The following is a 22,779-nucleotide window of genomic DNA, read 5'->3' on the forward strand; positions in this document are numbered from 1 at the left end:
CAGCAACCCTCAGTTTGTTTCCTAGAGTTAAGAGTCTCTCACAGTTTTTCTCCCTCTCTGATGACTTCCCATTCTGTTTTCCTTCCCTTCCCCTATGGTCCTCTGCCCTGTTTCTTATATTCTACATAAGAGTGAAACCATATCATAATTATTTCTGGCTTCTTTTTTTTTTTTTAAGAGAGAGAGAGAAAGAGAGTATATTGTACACAATCTCAAACCTTTTTTGTGTGTGTATGTGAAAGTAGGGTATTATTTATAAACGAAAGGTAAGTAAAGTTAATTCAGCACTTTCTGTTTACTGACTGCTTTTATATATGGTTTCTCATTGGGGTCTCATAAGACCTCTTTGAGGTAACAGAGGATTATCTGTATTTTGCCAGTGAAGAAACTGAGGCTCAGGGAGAGTATATAATTTGTTCAAAGTCATGCAGGAATTAAGTAGTAAAACTAGGATGCATCCTGGTCTCCGATATTATTTCCATTATATTACACCGATCTCACGTACTGGAAATATAGCCATCAGAATAAATTAGGTATGGTTTATAGTCTTTCTTTCCATAGAATTCATCTTGATTTTTTTTTTAAAGATTTTACTTATTCATTTGAGAGGGAGAGTGAGCAGAAGAGAGAGCATGGGTGAGGGTAGGGGGCGGTTGTGGCGTGACCTGAGCCAAAGGCAGACACTTAACTGACTGGGCCACCCAGGCTCCCCTATTCAGGACATGTTAAAATCTGTTTTAGGCTACTAATTCACTTGACCTTTGGTTCTGGCACAGTGAGTTCATTCATTCATCTAGCTAGCTGGAATCTCAAAAATGGACAAACCTTTTAGGTCATTCACTTCAACCCCATCAAAAACAAAAATAAGAGAATCTTTTCTTGGGCTACATAGAAGGGATAGGTCCCTTCAAGCTGCTCATCCCAAAACTGAGATCAAATACCATGGATTAAAAATCGATGCCTGAATGAAGAGAAAACAGGATAGAGAATGTCTCCTGTCAGATAGCTTCCAATCCCAGCAAAGATGCGTCAGAAGACCAAATCCTATCAAAATCCAAAGATCAGAGCCATTGGAGGTATCCAAGGAATCAAGGCAAGGGAACAGGAGGCCCATAGCGCAGGCCTGAATGATAGATAAAGGCCCCTCTGTGGGCAAATGGAAAAGGAAGGGGCTCTTCCATGTTCCCCATGGGCATGACCCCACTAATCTTAAAGGATCAGAATCTGAACTTTACGTCTAACAAAGGCATATTTTGTTTGTTTAGTGTGCTTCTGTCTTTTAATTTAATGCTGCTATTATCCTAATCAGCCTGTTCTGTAACAGTGGCTAGGGCTAATGATTCTTAGAATGAATCATTAGTCCATGATCAGTAGAGTCAGATTGAGAGTATTTAGGAAGCCTTTCTGGAAGAAATGAGATTTACCTCAGGGTGCCCGTAAGAGCTTGCTATGCTTCATTTCTCATTTGTTTGACAAACTCTGGCTTCTATTGGACATGGCATTAGCGATATTAAGCATCAATTCTTATGTTGTTTCTTCTACCAGCTTATAAAGTTCATATCACATCTATCACTGAAGAAAATGTCTTTATTAAGTACACTGCAACCCTCCTGGATATCTACAAAGCTGGTGAGAATTCATTCATTCATTCTTTCACTCAACAAATATTTAGTATTTACTATGTGCCGTTAATGAGACATTATGTTGGTAGACTAGGCATTATATTAGACACAGAGAATACAACTTGAATAACACAGCCAGAGTTCTTGCCTTCATAACGTCTATATTCTGTTTGAGGAGATACATTTTTAAAAAAGAAGAAAGAAAATGAACAAACAAATTAAACAATTACAAATCATAACAAGTACTATATTTGAGACACGTAATTAATGTGGGAAACTCCTTCACTGTGATAAACAGATGGCGTGTTTTGGGGTGGTATCAGGAGTTAGCCATTCTTAAAGGGGTGGGGTAGAGAGGGAGCCGAATATGCAAAGGCCCTGAGATGGCAAGTAACCTGGCACCACCAGGGAGCTGAAGAACCTAGTATGAGATGAAGCCGAGAGGTAGGCAGGAGCTGGGTCATACAGGGATTTATAAGGCATGGCAAGAAATTTGGACTTTATTCTAGAAGTCCAAAGGGAAGCTAATAAAAGGTCTGAGGTAGGCAAACAACATGATCTGACTTACGGTTTTAAAAGATCATTCTGGTTTCTTTTGTGGGGGGGATCAGGAGTAGAAACAGGGAAACTAGTTAAAAGCATCCATGAAGTACAAAGCTGTAGGTTGGAGGCCATGTGAGGATGAGACTTTTATTAACTAACCAACATGATAAAATGAATTCACATGTAAAATAACATACAAAACATTTTAAAATATGTTCCCTTGTATTCTCTAATTAAACTAAGCTGTAAATATTATAAAACTGCTTGTCAAATTATGTAAATTGTCACACAAATGATTCATTAGATCATTCTAATAATTCCAAATAAGTTTTTTATTTTTAGAAATTGTCAGTCTTATTTTGCTCGACTCACTACAGGACTGCCCCTGTCTGAGCTTGGATCTGACAATAAGGAACCACGTCAAACTTTTCCGATTACATCTTTATTGAATTGATAGTCTTTACACAACCTATAATCTCAATGACTAATTTCTCCTAATAGCAACAGTATCATTCATGGTCCTGAAGTCTCTATCAGCTTCTGCTAAATTGGTAGTAATTACATCCAAAATGTTTCTAGTCCTTCGGACACTGTCTGACATTTTTATGTATTCGGTGTATCTTTATTATCAGCTGAATCATGACAACAATTTATTGAATTTTTTGAAATTTGAAAATTTATTGAATATTTAGTTTTCCTAATTTTCTTAATTTTTATTCCCCTTCAACCCTGAGAGTTTTACAAACACCACAGACAAAGTTTTAGGATTCACAATTTTTTTGAAAAACTTAAAAGTTCATCAATTTTTTTTACTTTTGCCATTAAAACAAAAACATTTTCATATAATTATCTTTTCCCTTAAATTGATTTTATTTTGTTTTATATCAAATTTATAATCATTCCTGATTTTGTTAAAAGCTCTTGCTCTGCTTTCATAGTTTCCTTTATTTTTATACAATTTCATTATTCATTCCCTAAACTGTGAACTTATTAAAGTTGAAATATATTTTCTTGAACATCTGAAGATAATATTGACATACTTGCTAGACTATCATGAGCAAATCACCAAAAAGCGTATCTAAAATAAGCATATCCACTTTCTAAATATTTGCTCTTATACCGCAGTATCTATCAAAGTGAACCAAGCAGGCTTGATATGATTTTCAAACTGCTTTTGTGACCCTAGCACTACCAGCTGCCTGTCAAAATCCCAATATTTTTTCTGTTTTCATTATTGTAATTTTTTTCATTATTGAAGTTTTTAAAGCTTTTCCTATTTTTACTTACTTCTGCCTAGATATGCAGTAGTAAACACTGAATTTATGAAGACAATATTTTAAGTGAGATTTTGCTTGGCTCCTATCTGTAGTGTCCAGAGACACTTGATACCTGCTTGACAGGTAATTCAGTCAACACCAAATTGAACAGCTGGGAACTTCAGAATTTTTGCTGAAGCCTGACTCTTCCCTGGCAATCTATTTGTACCAATAAGGTGTTCACATAAATATTCCTCATTGACTCCTTTTCTCTCACAAACAGTTTGATATGTTGTTCAGTTGTTCCTTCCAGTACCTTGAAATCAACAAAACCCATTAAGGAGTCTTCAAAGTCCCCAATTTTTTATTTCACGTTATTTTAAAGATTTTTTTAGTTGATTTTCTCAATGATTGAAATTTTATCACCTTATTTATATTTTCCAAAAAGCTGTGTTCTCATTTCAGTAGGTTTAAATTTTGCAATAAGTAGGACCGTAAATCTAAATTGCAACTTTATGTTTTTACTGATTTTCTTCTCTTTTGAAATTCTATCAGGTGTTTCAAGTATGAAAATTCTTCATCATTTTTAGCCATAGACTAGAGTTAGATTCTAATAATACTTTCTAAATCTTTATTTGCTTGATGGATACTCTGATAAAAATGTTTTTCTGGTTTTTATTATTTCAAATGTTTTACTGTATGAAATTGATTTGTGATGTTATTCTATTTTTTTCTCATTGATGATCACAGATTTTCTTTATCTGAATCATGATTGATATTCTGACCAAAATAGGTGTTTAGCACTCTGATCTTTTCACAGTCTAACTTTTGAGCACCATTTGCATCCAGCTTTCACATTGTAAGGAAGAATAAACCATTCCTAATTTTACTGAAATAATCAAGTGCTCTTCATTCCAGAAATACAAATTATTTGTCTTATATTGTACCAATTCTTGCATAGTATCAGAAGACATCCTAGGCTGTTCTGAATGTTGTGCAGTATCAGATGATTCCCAAGCTGTAGTTCTTTATCAATATCATCTCTTCTTTGTTCTCCTGTCCATTCAGAAGATTCATATTTATGACATTTAAAAGGAAATGTTAAGAAATGTTTGCATATTTTATTATCTCTTCATTCTGGGTGTCCATTTTTTAATATATACAAATTTGAAATTTATATAAATATCAGAACACCACACATTTACCACTTACCCCAAGAATTGCTGCACACAAATAATAAGCCAAACTAAAAACTAAACTATTTAGAACAGAGGACAACCACGCAGTCCAAGGATAATGATAATTGTGTGTCCCCTAAAACATGGGGTGCTTGGAGTAAAGGTATAAATGGAAAAAAGATCAGTGATTGTGGAAGCTGAGGTTAATTGACTATTCCCTCTTCTGAATATGCTTGAGATTTCCTACAACAAAACGTTTTTAAAAATAATGATAAGGCTCCAGCAGCCACACTGCTTACCATGACAGGGGCTGAACTGGTAAACAGTGCTGGGGATGCTGCTTAGATATTGCTGCCCGGGGCAGTCATGTCTTAATGGTCATCGGGAGAGCATAAGAAAATCAGCTCGAACTGATGTGTGCACCCTCGTTAAATATTACTAGTTAAAATTTACCATATATGCAGTTACTATAAGTATACGTTCAGAAGGTTTTCAGGATTTAACAATTAGGATCACTGTCAGAGTTAAATAACTGATCATCAGTCCCGAATCTATAGCAATGAGTCAGACCCAGTCCCTGCCTCAAGAAGTTTCCAGCCTAGCTGAAGACAGATATATGGAATGAAAGATTGTGATAGAAATTCAAGTATAATGCGAGTAAGGGGGAGAGAGAGAGATATTTATGACAAAGAACATCCAGGAGTGTTTACTGGATACCTCGAGAATTGAAGATGTGTTTCAAGATGGGTAGAAATGCAACAGGACGACGCAGGAAGAATGCATTCTAGGAAAGGGAGCCAGTTTCTTGACGACTCCTGAGTTCTTTGGGAATCCCAAAGTAACCCTCTTTCAAATCCTCCCAAGTCTTTCACATATCCTGCACTTCTCTACAAGGTCATCCATTGCCTGCTACCAAATTCTTTTTTATTTTACTATATAACATTTGAGGATTAATGTTGTTCAACTGTAGAGAAGTTCTTTTAATTCCTGGTTCTACAGAGTAATGATAAGAAGCATGTGTATAGTGCTTGCTGGGTTGTAAGCACTTCTCATATGTTCACAACAGTTCTACAAGGTGGGTTTTATTGTCATTCCCAATTTTCCAGATGATGGGTCTGAGCCTTATTTGTCCAGGGCCACATAGCCGACAAATGGCAGTCTTAACCATATGGACATTGTCACTCTCCAATAGCCACTCAATATAAGTTTATACTCAATAACTAGCCATGAGGAACTGGAATTGTTAAGAGTTTATACTTGTAATATCATAACATGAATGTGATAATCTTACTTGTGTGCCTCTCAGGCGAAGCTGTTGTCGAGAAAGACTCTGAAATCACCTTCATTAAAAAGGCGACGTGTGCTAACGCTGACCTGGAAAAAGGAAGACAGTATCTAATTATGGGTAAAGAAGCCCTCCAGATAAAATACAATTTCAGTTTCAGGTAAGTCATTTTGGAGTCTCTGATCTTTCCTTCAAAACTAAGTGTCATTTATCCTTAATTACATGTGTTTATGTGTCCTGCTGTTAACCAACAAAACATTAGGAGCATAAATGCAATAATGTGAATTTACACTTGATCTTAGCCATAAGGCCAAGAAGCAATGAAACAATATGAATTTAAAACGAAGAACCACTAAAAACCATGAGGGCGGCTAAGCACTCACTGATGGATAAACCGACTGAGGACCTGGGTCTGAGGATGCTTCTGAAGGCACTCATCCATCCCCCTCTATACAACATCTGCCCCCCTCAATAAGTTCTCGGACTGTTGTTTGTAAAGAGGGAAATGTTTAAATATGCATCTTATTGTCTCTTTTTAAAAAATAGATCTTGAAACAGATACCGTTCCTGCCTTTAATCATGGGAGCCCCAAGCAGCTTCCTGAGATTTGGGGGTTTGTGGTCCTTCCCAGGGGGAGGCCCGTGAGGCAGAGCCTGGCTGACAGTGTGGCCTCACGGGGCGTAAGCAGGCTGAGCAGCCTGAGCTCCGTGGAATTCAGCTCTTCGCTCTCTGCGGCCATCACCACAACAGGTTCATTATCCTTTTTTCCTTGGCAGGTACATCTATCCTTTAGATTCCTCGACCTGGATTGAATATTGGCCTACAGATACAACGTGCCCATCGTGCTCAGCATTCTTGGAGAATTTGAATGAGTTTGCTGATGACATCTTTTTAAATGGCTGTGAAAACCCCTGAAGTAGTTCAACTATGCACAGTTTTCACTGTGGACTCCTGTTGTTGAAGTGTTTTCCTTTCCTTTTTTTTTTTTTTTTTAACATTCTCAGTTGGTCTTATTTGGAAAGCTCACTTTACTTAGAATTAGTGGCACTTGCTTTTATTAAAGAACAATTTTAAGAGCTGTAACTTTCTGAAATAACATGGCCTTGGGGGGCATGGAGACAGACACTCATTCCAAGGTTATCGGACACCAGAAGCAATAAAAATTGGAACGTCTCCTAAAACCTGCCACTCAGGAATGTTTGTTGGGGACGAAAGAATAGCTCCATTGAAATGTAGTATCTTACAATAACATGGCCTTTGCTTGAAAGCAAATACCAGGGAACAGAATACTGATCATTAAAACCTGACTTGGCTTTCAAAATGTTCGAAAAAGCAAAAAAGCCTGTTATTTTATGCTAGGGACTCTTCAACCACACAGATGGGCAAATTGAAAGGTGGACAGAGGCAGCGACGGAGACCTGAGAAGGCCTGATGTCAGAGCCTCAGCAAACTGAGAAGGTAGGAGCGTCTGCCCTGGCCCCTCCCCTCCCAGTGCCCTCTCCTCACCATCACGGGGATCCCCCTCCTCCTTGCCCCTCCTTCGCAGCCCCTAGTCATTTCCCCCAGGGACTTGCTCTTGCCAAGACTTTCTAGCCTGAAAGGGAAGCCGCAGTGCAGCAACCTGGGGAAGAGAAACCAAGCGGGAATCAGGAGACCTTTGCTCTGGTCTCTGAGCCCGTTTGAACTTTACAAAAGAGGATTTGTAATAGGACGTTCATTTTTAAGTGACATTTTGTAAGCACTTTAGATCTCATGAAAGAATTTTCACCTAGATTCCCATTTACTATCTCAAGAACCTCACGAGGTGCAGGGATTTTTATTAACCCCACTTTATGGTTGAGGACACTGAAGCTCAGAAGAGTTAAGCCATTTTTCCAGCCTAGTAAAGGGCAGAGATGGAGACCAAAGCCCACTTGCTCTCAGTCCACACACGTCCCTCTTCCACATCATTACACCATCACATTGCTTGTCAGGTTTAATTTTCTAAGACCAATGTAGGATGCGGCTGGAGTTTCTTAGGTAGAGTTTAACCAGCTCCACTGAAATCTCACAAGGAGACATGAAGATAAACTCTGGATATAATAGTGACAGTGACTGAAATGCATTCCCTTCTTGAAAAATCTGCATTTTACCACTTAGGTGAAACGACATAAGGTTTACAGTGTGCCTTGTAAGTAACACTAAGATTTTCCACTTCCAGGGGCTAAGAATTTATTTTTGTTAATGTCAAAGCTCACATTGTAGGCACTCCCTTGGCAAAAACAACCCATGTGTCCAGTATGTGTCCAATATGCCCAAACTCTGCCAGCAAGGAGTGAGGGCCAGCACCCCCCACCCCCAGAGTACACCTGAAGCCTCTCCTGTCACCTTCTTGCTGAAGGCAGTGCTCAGGGGCACCAGAGTCTCTGAGCGGCTGGGTAGCCCTCTCCGTGAGCTCAGTGGCAAGTAGATTGGGCCACAGTGGTCTGATTAACCCTGAAGCACTGCAGGTTTCAAACATCAAATCAAACCTTTCTGAGTTAGCATGGTACCATTTAGAAATCCACCAGCTCCTCTTCAGCTGTGTCTTATGCATTTAAACCTACTTCTTTAGTGAGGCTTTCACAATCCTCCAAACAGGCTGGGGTCCCTACTGAGCCTTGCATTTCTCTTCCAAGGCACTTGCAACTACTTATCCAAGCACGTATAATTGTTTATTTAGTGTGCAGCTTCCTAGCACCACTGTAAGCTCTGTGTGGTCAAGTCTGGATCTGTTCTGTTCACCACTCTTCTCTGGTGCCAGGCACAATGCTGGACACATTATAGGAACTCATTGCTTGTGGATTCCCACTGAGGATGGGTCCAAGTTCTAGTCTTGACTTTGCCCCCGCGGGGACTTAGGGCAAGCCTCTTCATCTCTTTGGTGGCCTGTAAAACAAGGGAGTTGAATATTCAAATGTCTTTCTATAGCTCTAAGAAGGTATTTTATAATCTTACGTTGTGAAACAAGACAGAACCACATGGCATGTAAGCATGACATGTTTTTTTTCTGTGAGTATGGCGGGGGAGCTCAGTGAAGCGAGTGAGTGCGAGAGCTGGGGGCGCTTCCTGAGGCCTGAAGAAGGGCACACAGGATTTGCGTAGGTAGAGGGAGGCAGAAGGATCTTTGCGGTTGAAGGGAAAAGCATAGGCAGGTTTCTACTGGGGTAATAAGATTTAGGTGCTACAAATGAACACTATTCATTTAATAGCCATATGTTTAATTTTTTTAAGTTTTTATTTTAATTCCAGTTTCGGGTATATGATATAGTGATTCAGCTATATGTTTATTTTAACATGTATTAGAAAAAATACAACTAGCACCTCAAACTGTGATATACAATTTTCTTCAAAAATAAATGTATTTGTCAAAAAGTAAGTCTGTTTAAGGAAAAGTTTTAAGTAAACAAAAGCATAGGTTGTTCTTAGGGCAAAAATCAGGAGGTTGGCATGTACAAGAATGACGTTTAGGAAACTGTCTTAAGAAAATATGTGGAATTGACAATGAGCCAAGCTTAAGGCAGGCAGCTTCACTCCATATTTCTCAGTGAGGGATCCTGAGCCAAAGTCATGTTCAGTCTTACTTTCCAGCCTCCGTGATGCTAGTTTATTCAGCAACATCCAACAAATACGTCTTGATTAGTAATTGTAGGCCAAGCCCCATTCTAGGCACTTGGTACCTAGATCCCCACCCTTGTGGGACTTAGATTCCAGCTGGGGAGACACAACATGGACAATAAAGACAGTAGTTAGGCGCCTGATGCCCTCTGTTTGAAGGGGATAGAGCTATGGGGAAAAGGAGAGGAGAGCAGAGTAAGGGAGCTGGGGAGCGGTCGAGGATGTGGTTGCAGTTTTAAATAGAGGGATCTGGTCCGAGTAGGCTTCACAGTGAGACCTGAGCAGAGACTTGGAGGTGGCGAAAGAGGGAGCCATGTGGCCACCTATGGGACGAGTGTTCCGGGCAGAGGGAGCACCAAGTTCCCGCACCTGAAGCAGGAGCGTGCCCAGTGTCTTACAAGAAGAGGCAGGAGGCTGGTGTAACAGATGTAGAGTGAGCCACTTGGGAGGGAGGTGGAGAGGAGGCCAGCGAGGGCACAGGGACCAGATCACGCAGGTCATGGAAGGCTGGTAGCTGTACTCAGAGGGAAAGGGGAGCCATGGCAAGGTTTTGAGCAGAGGGATGACAGTAGGAGGTTATTGTAGTATATCAGGCAAGAGATGGGCACGTGAACAAAGCAGAGCTGACTGCCTCTGCAGTGAAAGAGAACGCACGCCATGGGAAGCATGGAGCTCCTCAGAAAAGGATGTTAGGATTTCTTACAGGATTTGGGCTTGTGATGGATTATTTTAGGGAAGGTTTAAGGAAGCAAGGCTTTGCTCTGTACTGGACACGGTCAGGAAGCAGGAGTAATCCTGTGATTGAGTATCTGAATTCTTATCTAACTAGAAGGAAAAGAAGTAGCAGTCACTGACATTAGCCAGCAAAGGGGGGATGTTTGGTCATTTTTGTGGTTTGGATAATGTTCTTGTCTTATTTTCTACTCCAACATGATTATGGAAAAGTCTCTTTTTTTTCCCCCCTCATCTTGATCCATTTTGTCTGATGTGATGTCTTTGTGTTCTGTGATGTCAGCACAGCCTGACTCTGAATACCAACAAGGTCAGCTCCTAGGGTCACCAAGCCCAGCTCCCAGTCTATCACCCAGCTGTCTTCTCTCTCACAGGCCCTTTTTTCCTAGAAAATGCACACACACAAATGATGCACAGATTTGCATCCAATTTCAGAAACCCCTGTGAAAGTCCAGCGCGTGGGCCTGAGGACCGCCTCGGGAGCCGCGCCTCCAGCAGCCAGATTGGAGAGACTCCCACAGACACAAGGCAGCTCTGCATCCTGTTTCCATAGGTTTCCCGATTCCTGAAAACAAACTGATTGTGCTTACTCAATGCGATGTGAGAAACATGTCACCAGGGACGTGACATGATCTTTAACTTTGACTGGGAGGTTGAAATATTCCTTTATGGTTCTGAATCAGAAAGGAATTGAGGAGGAAGAAAGAAGTGGAGGAGAGAGGGTAGAGGAGAAGAGAGGGAAGGGAAGGAGGGAGGGAGGGTTTGTTTTAAGACAAGATGAGAACTCCATTTCTAAGAACCTTCTGGATTCTTCTCAGCTGGCAGGGTCCACACCCTGACAGACATGTTGGCAGAGGCAGATCTGTTCCTTGGAACACAGGGTCTGCTCCTTCACTGTTTCCATCATTATAATCAGATATGTGTGCATTACACACACAGTCATGAATTATATGATCCTGAAATGTCCAAACCAGGAAGGACCTAGAGCTCCTCTCATCCAATTCCTTCATTTTCACCTGGGAAAACTGACCCAGAGGAGCAGCTAGCTGGTGATCAGAACCCTGTTAAGGGGAAGGTTTGGGACACGAGCCCGAGGCATCTCTTAGCCCGGCGTTCTTTCCACCGCGTAAATGAGAGGAGGTTACAGAGAAATCGATTTTGGCTCCCTCCTAAGACGCATTTTCTTATAGCCAGAGCCGTTCCAAGACAGAGGAGCCTCTCTGGGAGGGACCAAGTACCCGATCACTAGCCCCTTCCAGGAGTGGTACGGGAGACATTCAGTGTGGCAGGTTTGCCCCAGTGACGTCCAACGTGCCTTCAGCTCTGAGAGGTCATTAAGAGAAACAAAAACATCAGCTTCACTTCTTAAAGCCTCCATTTTCACATTTGAAAAATGGGGAGTACTAATAATTCCCACTTTAGAGGATTTCTGTGAGACTTAAGTGAGATAATACAGACCATGCATATAAAGTGATGGACACAGTGCCTGGCACGGCAAATGTAACTTGGGGTAGTTAGTAATACACCCCTGGCACAAGATGGATGATGAGTTCAACACATTTCTTGCCTGGCATCATGCAGATTGCATTACGTGGAGCATCTATCGACATTTCACAACTCTGTGGTGATTGTCATCATTCCTACTTTTAGGAAGAAAACAGCTGAGGATCTGGGAGGTTAACTTGCCCTAGGTCACACACCCTCACAAGTGGTAGGGCATCTTTTGGACCTGGGGGCCCAGGCTTTTAGCCTCTGAGCTGGATGGCCTTCTCACATACCGGAGGGGCAGTATTATCTCAGGACACAGGTGGGGCAGAGTGTGGCCAGTGAGAGCTCTGGGTACAGGGCACGGGGGCAGTGGGAACATAGGGTGTACAAAAATGAAGGGAGGCAGCACCAGAGATCAACTCTGCAAAATGTTACCTGAGGTCATTTTCCACATGGATACAACACAATTTGAAGAACTCTCAATGGACAGATCTCTCCACGTCCCCTCAAAGGACTCGAATTTGCCAATAGAGTTGATGTTTCCTCCCTTGTGAACCTCCTATGTAGAATCATAACATATGGAAGTTTAAAGCTCTCCTGGAGGGGCATCAAGGTGGCTCGGCTCAATCTTGATCTGATTTCCTAGAGATCCATCCAATCAACCTCTCCCCATTTCATAGATGAAGAAACAGGCCAGGAAGGAGCAGGGACTCGTCAGGTCTCCCACAGGGGAATCAGGGCCAGAACCTCATATTAGCACCTGGTGTCTCCTCCTACCAGTGGGGCCTAACAGGCAAGCAGAGACCAGAGCCCCAGGTGGGGTCCAGAGCTAACATTTTCAACAGATGAGATACAAGAAGTCAGAACTATCCTAGAAAGAGGGTTTTCTGTTCGTCTGAAGCTTGGGTTGTTGGGTGTGTGTGTGTGTTTTATGCGTTTTGTGTTGGTGTTTTGGGGGGTAGATGGAAAGGGGGTGGTGGCTGAAGCTGACTAAGGCAAGAGAAATCAGGACTGAGGAAAGGATTACTTGGCTTCATAAATTTTTTTCCGAACAGAGAATCTTTCAGAAATTAGAGCCAGGACTGAACTCGAATTCTCTGAGAACAGAGAAGGAGAAAGGAGATATGCCCAGAGTAGGAGGAGAAATTAGAAAGGAGGGTTCCTGGGTCTGCTGGGGCCTTGGGGCAGGGTTGGTCAGCATCCAACTCTCCTCCTGCCATCCCCTTCACTGCTAAAGGCAAAAGGCCAACGTGTGACCTGCTCATTAATTAAATGCTGAGTGTGGAAATGAAAAACAGCCCTTTGGTTTGGCTGCTCTGTGTGTGTGTGTGTGTGCGCGCGTGTAAGAGACAGAGACAGGACTTGTTACTATGGGGAAGTAATATGGTGAAGAAGTAAGAACTGCCACTGCTTGTGACCTTGGGAATGTTCTCGAACCTCACCAAGTCTCTCAGTTTGCCCCTCTGTGAAGACAGAGTAGCATTATCAGCCTTGGAGGGTGGCAAGGATTAGAAATAGTACCCAACTGCCAGCCCAGGGGGCACAGTCTGTGGGGGCCAACGGCAGCCAGCTGGCTGTGGGATTTCTTTCTTTTTTTTTTTTTAAAGATTTTATTTATTTATTTGACAGAGAGACAGCGAGAGAGGGAACACAAGCAGGGGGAGTGGGAGAGGGAGAAGCAGGCTCCCCGCCAAGCGGGGAGCCCAATGTGGGGCTCGATCCCAGGACCCTGGGATCGTGACCTGAGCCAAAGGCAGACGCTTAACTGACTGAGCCACCCAGGTGCCCCTGGCTGTGAGATTTCTTCCTCTTGGAGCTCTCTGTGCCTCAGTTCTGTTTTGGAAATGAGGTGAGATTCTCCCAGCTCAATTTACAGGGTTGTTGCAGGATGAAATAAGATCAAACACATGAAAGAACTTTTAAGCTGTAGAATTTTGGACAAATATGGAAAATAGCATTAATAACCAAAAGCATTTTTGTGCTAAGATACCATAGGCGGAGACAGCCTGATACGTTTTTAAAAGACTGGCAAGGGTCAAAAGGAATGAGATCTTGCCATTTGCAATGACATGGATGGAACTGGAGGGTGTTATGCTGAGTGAAATAAGTCAATCAGAGAAAGACATGTATCATATGACCTCACTGATATGAGGAATTCTTAATCTCAGGAAACAAACTGAGAGTTGCTGGAGTGGTGGGGGGTGGGAGGGATGGGGTGGCTGGGTGATAGACATTGGGGAGGGTATGTGCTACGGTGAGCACTGTGAATTGTGCAAGACTGTTGAATCACAGACCTGTACTTCTGAAACAAATAATGCAACATATGTTAAGAAAAAAGAAAAGAAGATAGCAGGAGAGGAAGAATGAAGGGGAGTAAGTCAGAGGGGGAGACGAACCATGAGAGACGATGGACTCTGAAAAACAAACTGGGGGTTCTAGAGGGGAGGGGGGTAGGGGGATGGGTTAGCCTGGTGATGGGTATTAAAGAGGGTACATTCTGCGTGGAGCACTGGGTGTTATGCACAAACAAGGAATCATGGAACACTGCATCAAAAACTAATGATGTAATGTATGGTGATTAACATAACAATAAAAAAATTAAAAAAATAAGAGACTGGCAAGGGGTCCACTATCTTAAAAAGTGATCTCCCCCAGTGCCTCCGATTTTCCCATCTTCCTATGAGGCTTCTTTCCTTTGATCCTGGAGGCTGGCCGTCTTAGGGCAATGTTTCACCAAGTGCCGTCCCCTGACCAGCAGTATCCCCATCACCCGTTAGAAATGCAAATTCTCAGGCCTCACCTTGGACCTACTGAACAGAAACTCTGAGTGGAGCCTAGAAATCTACATTTTGAAAAGCTCTCCAGGAAAAGCATACACACATCAAAGTTTAAGAAGTATTGTTTTGGAGCTTGTGGGAGTGCAGATTCTGATTCTTTAGGTCTGAAGTTGCCTGAGATTCCACATCTCCCGGGTGATGCCTGTGGTGCAGGTTCTCAGACATAACAAGGTTCGAGAGTGTCCTACAAAGTCAGGATTTTTGCATGAACGGAAGTAACACCCTAATAACCAAGACTTCAGTTAAGAGCAGTTGTGCACAGGCCTTTCAGGAATGGATAGCAGGAAAGCCTGAGGGATTCTGGGAGCAAGGGAAACACAGGGAAGCCATGAGAAAGAGGTCTTAAGAAAAAAAGAGAAGATAGGAGATCACTGAAGGTAAAGTAGGCCGCCCTTGCAGAATATGCTCAGGGCAGATCCAGGCGTTTATTAAATCCATTCACCCACTAAGTGCTGTCTATATGTTAGGCACTGTTCTGTATTTTTTTACACTCATCAACTCACTGAGTCCACTAACAACCCAGTGAGGCTGGTACTATTTCCATTTTACAGAGGAGTAAACTGAGGACCAGAGAGGTTAAGTAATTTGCCCAAGATCATTCAGCTAGTAAGTGCTGGAGCTGGGATTTAGAACTCAGGCACCCTGACTCATTAGCAGTAGACTATTTTGCCTCAGATATAGTTTTTTTTTTTTAAGATTTTATTTATCTGACAGAGAGAGAGACACAGCGAGAGCAGGAACACAAGCAGGGGGAGTGGGAGAGGGAGAAGCAGGCTTCCCGCTGAGCAGGGAGCCCCATGCTGGGCTTGATCCCAGGACCCTGGGCTCATGACCCGAGCCGAAGGCAGACACTTAACGACTGAGCCACCCAGGCGCCCCTGTCTCAGATATAGTTTCTGCCATCAGGAAGCTTACAGTACCATGAGGAATGCAGGCTAGGACTAAGAATGACCAACACTTGGATGATGCCTGTTATGTGCCAGGCACTATTCTGAGCCCCTTACACATATCTACTGTTTTAGCTCTTATAGCAATTCTAGGAGATGGGGCAGGGCACTGCTAAATGGGTCTGGCTATGCGCACAACTGCATAAAACAGGTCTCTCTGTTCCTGGAGGTTTATGCATAGAGGTCTCAAACACCTAAAGTCCCAGACTCCCTGTGCTAAGCAGAAAAGCTCCAATCCAGAAGTAACCTTTGCAGCGGGGTCTCCAATACCTGGTCCAAGCCCCACTTTGTGTCCTCAGCCTCCACACACCCTTTGCTTCCCAACGTGGCCTCCAGAATTAGGCCTCACTGTGCAGAAGAGCAGGTGTACTTGCCAGCCCTTCGGCTCACCCTGGCTCCCACAACTACACCCAAGTCCATGCAGCAGATGCGTCCCCCTGTGTGTGCTGCCCCAGGCAGGCCTGCGGGGCCAGGCTGTGGACCCTCCTGACAGGCACCAGAATGAGGGGCCTGCTGATGGTTGGTCCCTGCTGCTGCTGCTGCCTCAGCCCACCAGGGGCAGCAGCTCTAACCTGCCCTCCCTCCCTCCCCGACACACCAGACATCACTACCTCAGCACTTGGGAGTCAAGAAGTTGCCCAACAAATGAAAACTGACCTCACGTCTTTGCAAACCATTTTGACAATACATTTCAAGAGCCAAAATATGTGTCTATCCCTTGATCCAGTAATCCTCCTCCTGGTTGGATTATTTATAATAAATTTCCAAAAGTAGGGGGGAGGGTTCCTACACAAAGATTGTCTATACAGGATTAATTATTCATTTAATAAATATTTATTGAGTTCCTCCTATGTGCCAGACACAGTTCCAGATGGCGTAACCAAGATAAACAAGGTCCCCGCTCTCCTGGGAATTACATTATAGCTGTAGGAAAAGACAACAAATACCTACATAAATGAGGAAGGATAATCTATTTACAAAATTATCTGCAGAGAATTAAAATAAGGGTCTGTGGTGGAGAACAACTGGGTGGTTGCTCTTGATTATGGGGTCAGGGAAGGTCTCTTCAATGTTGGTAAATAAGATGACCTCTAAAGCTGAGATTCTCATGACGAGAAGGAGCAGTCGTATAAGGTTCTAGAACAGGAGGCTGGTGGTCCAGGGAGCTTCAAGAAGGCTGATCAAAGAAAACAAGTGATCCGAAATGAATTCAGAGGTGGGGGAGGGGCCAGATCACTAGTATTTTATAAGCACGGGTGGGATGTTTGAACTTAATCCAATAGCTAGTGCTAAGCAAGGGCATTGCACCAGATTATAGATGAGAAAGGAGCAGGGAGACCAGTTAGAGCTATTGCAGCTATTTTGGTGAAAAGTGATAGTAGCTTGAACTAGAGAGGTAGAAATGGAGATGAAGAGAAATGCTAGATTCAGGATATTTTTAGAGGCATGGCTAAATGGGTTTGCTGAAGGAATTGGGATGGGGGTGATGAAGGCAGAGAAATCAAGGATTATTCACGGATTCTTGACTTGAGCTACTACAGGTGCCAATTACACAGTGAGGGAAGACAGGAGAAGATAAAAATTTGGAAAATGAGAAGGGAAGATGTTATGGGTTGAACTGTGTCCCCCTGAAAAAGATAAGTTGAAATCCTAACCCCTGGCACTGCAGAATGTGACCTTGGAAATAGGGTCTAATCGATATAATCAGTCAAGGCCCTTACTCCCAACATGACTGGTGTCCTTATGAGAAGAGAGAAATTTGGACACAGAGACAGAGACACACACACATGGAGGAGAACAGCACGTGAAGACACGGACACTTGAGGAATGCCAGCCACATGAGGATGGGACAGAGGTTGCAACTGCCAGCTCATCATCAGAAGCTAGGGAGAGGCAGAGCAAAGGTTCTCCAGCAGAGCCCTCAGAAGGCACCAATCCCGCCGACACCTCGAGTTCAGACTTCTAATCTCCCAAACTGTGCGAGAATAAATTTTTGTTGTTTTAAGCCATCCAGTGTGTGATACTCTGTTCCGGCAGCCCTGGGAAGCCATCTAGAAGACAATAGGGGTTTCCGCAGGGAGCTTGTTATGTGTCCATGAGAAGTCCTGTAGATACCCATGTAGAGCTATCAAGCAGCGATCGGATACATGAGTCTAAGCTTGTGGTAAATAAAGCAATGCACCATATGCTATGACGTGCTTTAGACAATACATCAAGTACGACATATGAAGTGATGGCCTGAAGAGGTAAAAATGATTACACACATTCTATGAAATATTATGACGCCTCTGAAGGGAGTCATTATAAAGACTAGGTAGGAACCTGGAAAAATGCTTATGATAGTGTTACACACACAGGGCCCCATGATTGCCATTCTGCAATGACTGTCTGTGGGTGAGAAGCAGGTGTCAAACCATCTGATTCAGATCCCAGCTCCAAATCTTTGGAACGGCCTAGGATAAGTTGCCTGTCACTGCATCTTGCAGGTTATGTTTGTTCAATATATTGACAGCTACAGGGTAAGTGAAGGCAAGGCTGAATTGCAAAGTGCTGAGATGGCAGAGTAAAGAAGCAATCAGTGTGGAAGTAGAACTAAGCCAGGAAGTCTTTCTGGAAGAGCTGGCCTTTGCAAAATAAGTGCATGGCCCAGGGCAGAATGCCTACCATAGGCCAAGCATTGTGGCAGCATCAGGGATTAGACTCGGTAAAATCTCCAATAAGTCATTCTCTGTGAACACACTTGTGCTGGAACTCTTAGCATACACTGAGTGTTCTGATGGCTTATCCATGTCCCTTCATTCCTATGTGAGTGAGAACTTTGAGGACTGGGGCTGTGTCTTGTTCCTCTCCGTATTCTTAAGCACAAGACCTGGCACAGCGGAGATATAAATTAAGGTCTATTACATTTAATAGAACATCGGAATCAGAATTTGATTTTCATACAGGAATGTGCAACAAAGGACCACTGATAACCGAGTCCATTGACCTGTGGACATGAGGCTCCTTAAAATCCATTCAAGGTAGGGATCTGAAGCCTGAAGCACAGCTGAACTCTCAGTGCCTGTTAAGCGACTTTATCTAAGGTGAGCACAGGGACTTAATTGCTTTGAAAGATAGAAGCAAACCCCGCCAATTAGAAAAATATAACCAAAGAAGCCAACCCATTTTATAATAGCAAAGAGGATCAACACATTGAGTAGATGAGACTCACAGTGTGTAATCATAAATCAACTTAATTTCATTTCCCAACCCCCCCGACGGAGAGATGCCCTTTCTCTGCACCTTAATGAGAACTCAAGCATCCTACAACTTTTCTGATCACTCTCAGGAAATAAAAAGTCCTGTGATTGCTTCAGTCACCAAACAAACTTTATTTTTAAATAACTCAGTCCTATACAAAAGCAAAATTCCAAATTTGATTTAAAATTCAATCTTTTCTTCCAGCTGGGGCTTGCTGCCCGTGGGACCCCTACAGATGGGGGCATGGACAGCTGCCTCTTTATTTTCCCCAGATTTCCCTCCCCAGTTTCCTAAACGTGACTTCTGACTTCTCCAGGGCTAGAGGGGTGGGGGGTTGAGGAGGTGAGGAGAGGCAGAAGAAAGGAGAGCAGGAGAGGTCTTACCTGACCAATGTTATCATACAGTGGCTTTAAAGCTGACTCTTGTGTAGACACATCCATGGATTTTTCAGACGTTCCCCCCCATAAACCCTGAGGACCTCCCCATTATGTGGGCATGGCACTGCCTTGTATCCCATTGTTCAGTCCTTCTGCAGTCCTAAAAATCCAGCAATACCTTCAGCTAGCCCACCCCCACCCCGTTAGACACACCTGAGAGGCCTTCACACCAGTTCTTCAAGTGCATGGCTAACTTCTAGTCCAAGGGAACAGCATCCTTTGCACAAACCATCTTGAAGCATTCAGGCTGATCTGAGCAGTGCCACCTCTCCTTTGTCTTGTTTGCCCAGGATGGCATTCATCTCTCATCCTGTCAGAAGCCAGGCCACCTATCTCCCCATCTCAAGGTGAGCACACATTAAACTCTCTGAGTAGACTCCATGGAGCATCTCTCTCTCTCTCTCTCTCTCTCTCTCAGTGTAATTAACAATGTGATATTAGTTCCAAGTGTAAAGAGCCCCCCTTTCTTGACTCGAGAAAGGGAGACACGCAATTGCTCACTCCAACACAATCTTTGTTCAACTCTAATCTATTGGCAGCACTGAGGGCCTCAAGTTTCTTTCTATGGCACCATACGGCTAAGCAGTAATGAAGGGTACATGTGTGTGTCTATGTGTGTGTGTTTCTCAAGAGTTTCAGTCTATTAGGAGAACTAGAACATGTATCCGTAAGGCTAGCACAAGGGAGCAGAGTTCCTGTTGGACACCATAGGGAAGCCTCCATGGAGAAGGCAGCTCTGAGCTGGGTCTTAAAGAAAGACTAAGATACCCATAAGCTGAAATGAAAGAGAGAGGGAATTATATGATTAAATGTCCAGTGGTGGAATCAAGGACGTGTGTACAGACGCCACTAGGTGGTTTGTTTAAACAAGACGAGTGAAAGATAAAGCCAAACCAGACCCAAAATGAACAAGATAAGGGGTTTGAATTTTTGCCTACAGGAAATGAGTTTTGAAGGTTTTGAACAGGGCAGCAAGATGAACGATGGGTTTAGAAGGGCAGTGACTAATTCTTGGTGAAATGTGCTCATTTCCTTGAGTCATTAACCCGGATCCCATTAAGAAGAAAAATAAAACAAAAACCTTCCAGGACTTGCTTTCTTTTCCAGGAAAACCCTTGCCCTTTGGAACTTCTCATGAGTTCAGTTTGTAAAGCCATCCAATCCTGTTTTTACTCTTAGTTAAGGGTACTTGGCACAGCTGCCAGTCCCAGCACCCTCCTTTCAGCCCTGAGGCCCTCAGCTTCAAGCCTGATGGGGCTGCTCAACCCATCTCCCCACGGCCCCCAAACTGCCCTCTGGAAGAGGCCAAGGAGAGGGGTGTCCCTTTCTGAGCAGGAGGGTCATGGAAACCTTGCCTCGATGAGCCCGCCTACAAAGTCTTCACCCTGGGCCTTTTGAAGCCAAATGAGAAAAATCCAGGAGGCTGCAAAGCCAAGAAAACAGCAGGTTTTGATTCAAATCCCAGCTTTCCCCTTACCCTTACCTGATCTTGAGACCTCCCTCAGCCTCTATGTGTTAATCTGTAAAATGGAAACAAAACCACTTACCTCGGCAACAATGTTGCCGTGAAGAGTAAGCAAGAGGGAATTTGTAAGCATAGCGAGCACATAGCAGATGCTCAAAGAATATTCCTCCTTCTCCTTCCCCCCAACATCTCTGTGTCTTGGTTTCCTTGCCAATTAAATGTGATAGGGATTCAAGGATAAAGTCGAATCTGATGAATTTCCCAAACCCCTCACACTTACCCACACAGAGGCCAGTGAGAGCAGAGGGCCTTTCTCTGCTATGTCTGAGCTCTGGAAGCTATTTCTTCTGTTATTATTTTCAACAATTAAAAAAAAAAACTACAAAGTAGTTAGTAGTAGTACGCATTGGCCCATACTTAGAATGAGCCTACCTTCCCCAACCTCTCCCCATTAGCGCCATCGGACTCAGTTTCCCCATCTGTAAAGTGATTGTACCTGAGTCAGGTCCCCTCTTTTGCTCTCTGCAACTGCCCACTAGGTTGGGAGGATGGAGCCCGGCAGAGGGCATGCTGAGTGTAACCTCTTGGCCAAGGCCCTGGCGAAAGGCACCCAGCCAAGGAAAATTCTAGTGGAAAAAAAACGAAGAAAGGATTCCAGGTTTATGAGTCCCAGACTTTGAAAAACAAAACTGCTGAGTTGTCTCCTGAGTTAGGGGAAAAGAACACCACAGCCGCCTTGAGATTTCCAGGAAACAATTTGTGAAGGCTTTGGGCAAGCCTGGCAGGGGGACTCAGGGAGGCCCAGCTGGGTTGGATACCCTGGGAGGTAGGGGATGGGGGTGGGTGGTGTTCCTGTGGGACTCTGAGTGTTCAGGTGCTCCCGGGCACAGTGGAGTTACGTGACTGTATGCGGGTTATATGTGCCTCTATGTGCACACTTGTTTGTTTGCCTGTGGGCAACCCCCCAAGTACTTATTGAGCACTTTCTATGTTCCAGTGGGCACAGTGCTAGGGGGTAGGAATGCAACAACAAAGAAAACACAGTCCCTGAGCACAAGGAGCTGAGTTTAGCAAGGGATGCAGATTAGCAGGCATTTCAGTTGGGAGTACAAGCATCTGGGAGGCAGTCTGTATCACCAGCCGTTCAGAACACCACCTTTGCTGTCAGGCAGCCTGGGATGCAAGTCCAACCACCCATGAGCTCCACGACTTTGGAGATCTCCGACTCTCAGTCTCCCCAGCTGGAAAGTGACCATATTAAAATAACATCCTGGAGATAGCATGCATATGTGAATGTTTGATGACCCATCTCCGTCATGTGCTTGCAAGGTCTGCACCTGGATAAGCACAGACAATGTGCAAAGTCTGGGTGAGCTGTGTGCGGGACGTTAGCGCATCTGCTTGGGTCATGCATTTGGTGTGCCAGGCTCTAATCGGAGGTCACAAATAGTGGCCCACAGACATAGTTTGTGGGGACACTCACCCAGTTTGGGTCTGGTTTCTCGCTCAGGTGTATTCTAAAACTCAAGACATTCTACATCCAAATCCCGATTTCCAGTTTCTCTTCAAACCCTGGACAATCTGGCCATCCTGCGAGCATTTGCATGTGTGTGCCTGCATGCCGTGGTCTCTGCTTCCCATAGATGTGTCCTTCCCAGGAGCACTTTCCCTCCTGGCCGGTCTCCAGGTCTGTCCTTGGAGGGGTTCCAAGGTGGTTCAGGGGGGCCCTTGTGCAGACATGTTCTCTACGAAAGGAGAAGCAGGCCTGGGCAGAAGCTGGTGCCGGGGCCCCAGCCTTCCCAGGCAGCTCCAGTTTCGGTCATCAGAGGGTCAGAGAGAACTGTGGACCCTATCCCAGGCTCCAGCTGTGTGGCTGGACACTGGTTACCAAAGATTGTAACCAAGGATGGCAGCTGGACAAAATGGCTTTTCTTATCTATTTGGTTTTGCATTTCAAAAGTGCCTCAAGTATAGCTCCAAAATGATTAAGACAGTGATCTTCTCAGAAGGTGTTGCAGAATGTATATACTATGGTTCTTTTTAAAATGAGCAAATAGGGGGCACCTGTCTGGCTTAGTTGGTAGAGCATGCAATCCTTGATCTAGGGGTTGTG

General features: G+C 43.7%; 1 protein-coding gene across 1 annotated transcript in view; it reads left to right on the forward strand.

The window, feature by feature from the left end:
• The window catches only part of C5 (complement C5), an 87,670-nt gene extending 80,799 nt beyond the window's left edge, over window positions 1–6,871 (forward strand). The window contains exons 39-41 of the mRNA XM_025888322.2: window positions 1,546–1,629; window positions 5,906–6,044; window positions 6,661–6,871. Of these exons, the coding sequence (XP_025744107.1) occupies window positions 1,546–1,629; window positions 5,906–6,044; window positions 6,661–6,799 (362 nt within the window). The 3' untranslated portion in view covers window positions 6,800–6,871. The remainder of the gene's footprint in view (window positions 1–1,545; window positions 1,630–5,905; window positions 6,045–6,660) is intronic.
• The last annotated feature ends 15,908 nt before the right edge of the window (window positions 6,872–22,779 follow it).

This window comes from Callorhinus ursinus, unplaced genomic scaffold (assembly GCF_003265705.2).
Source record: "Callorhinus ursinus isolate GAN/ISIS: 27379988/994484 unplaced genomic scaffold, GSC_fseal_2.0 scaffold24, whole genome shotgun sequence".
In the NCBI taxonomy this organism is placed as follows: domain Eukaryota; kingdom Metazoa; phylum Chordata; class Mammalia; order Carnivora; family Otariidae; genus Callorhinus; species Callorhinus ursinus.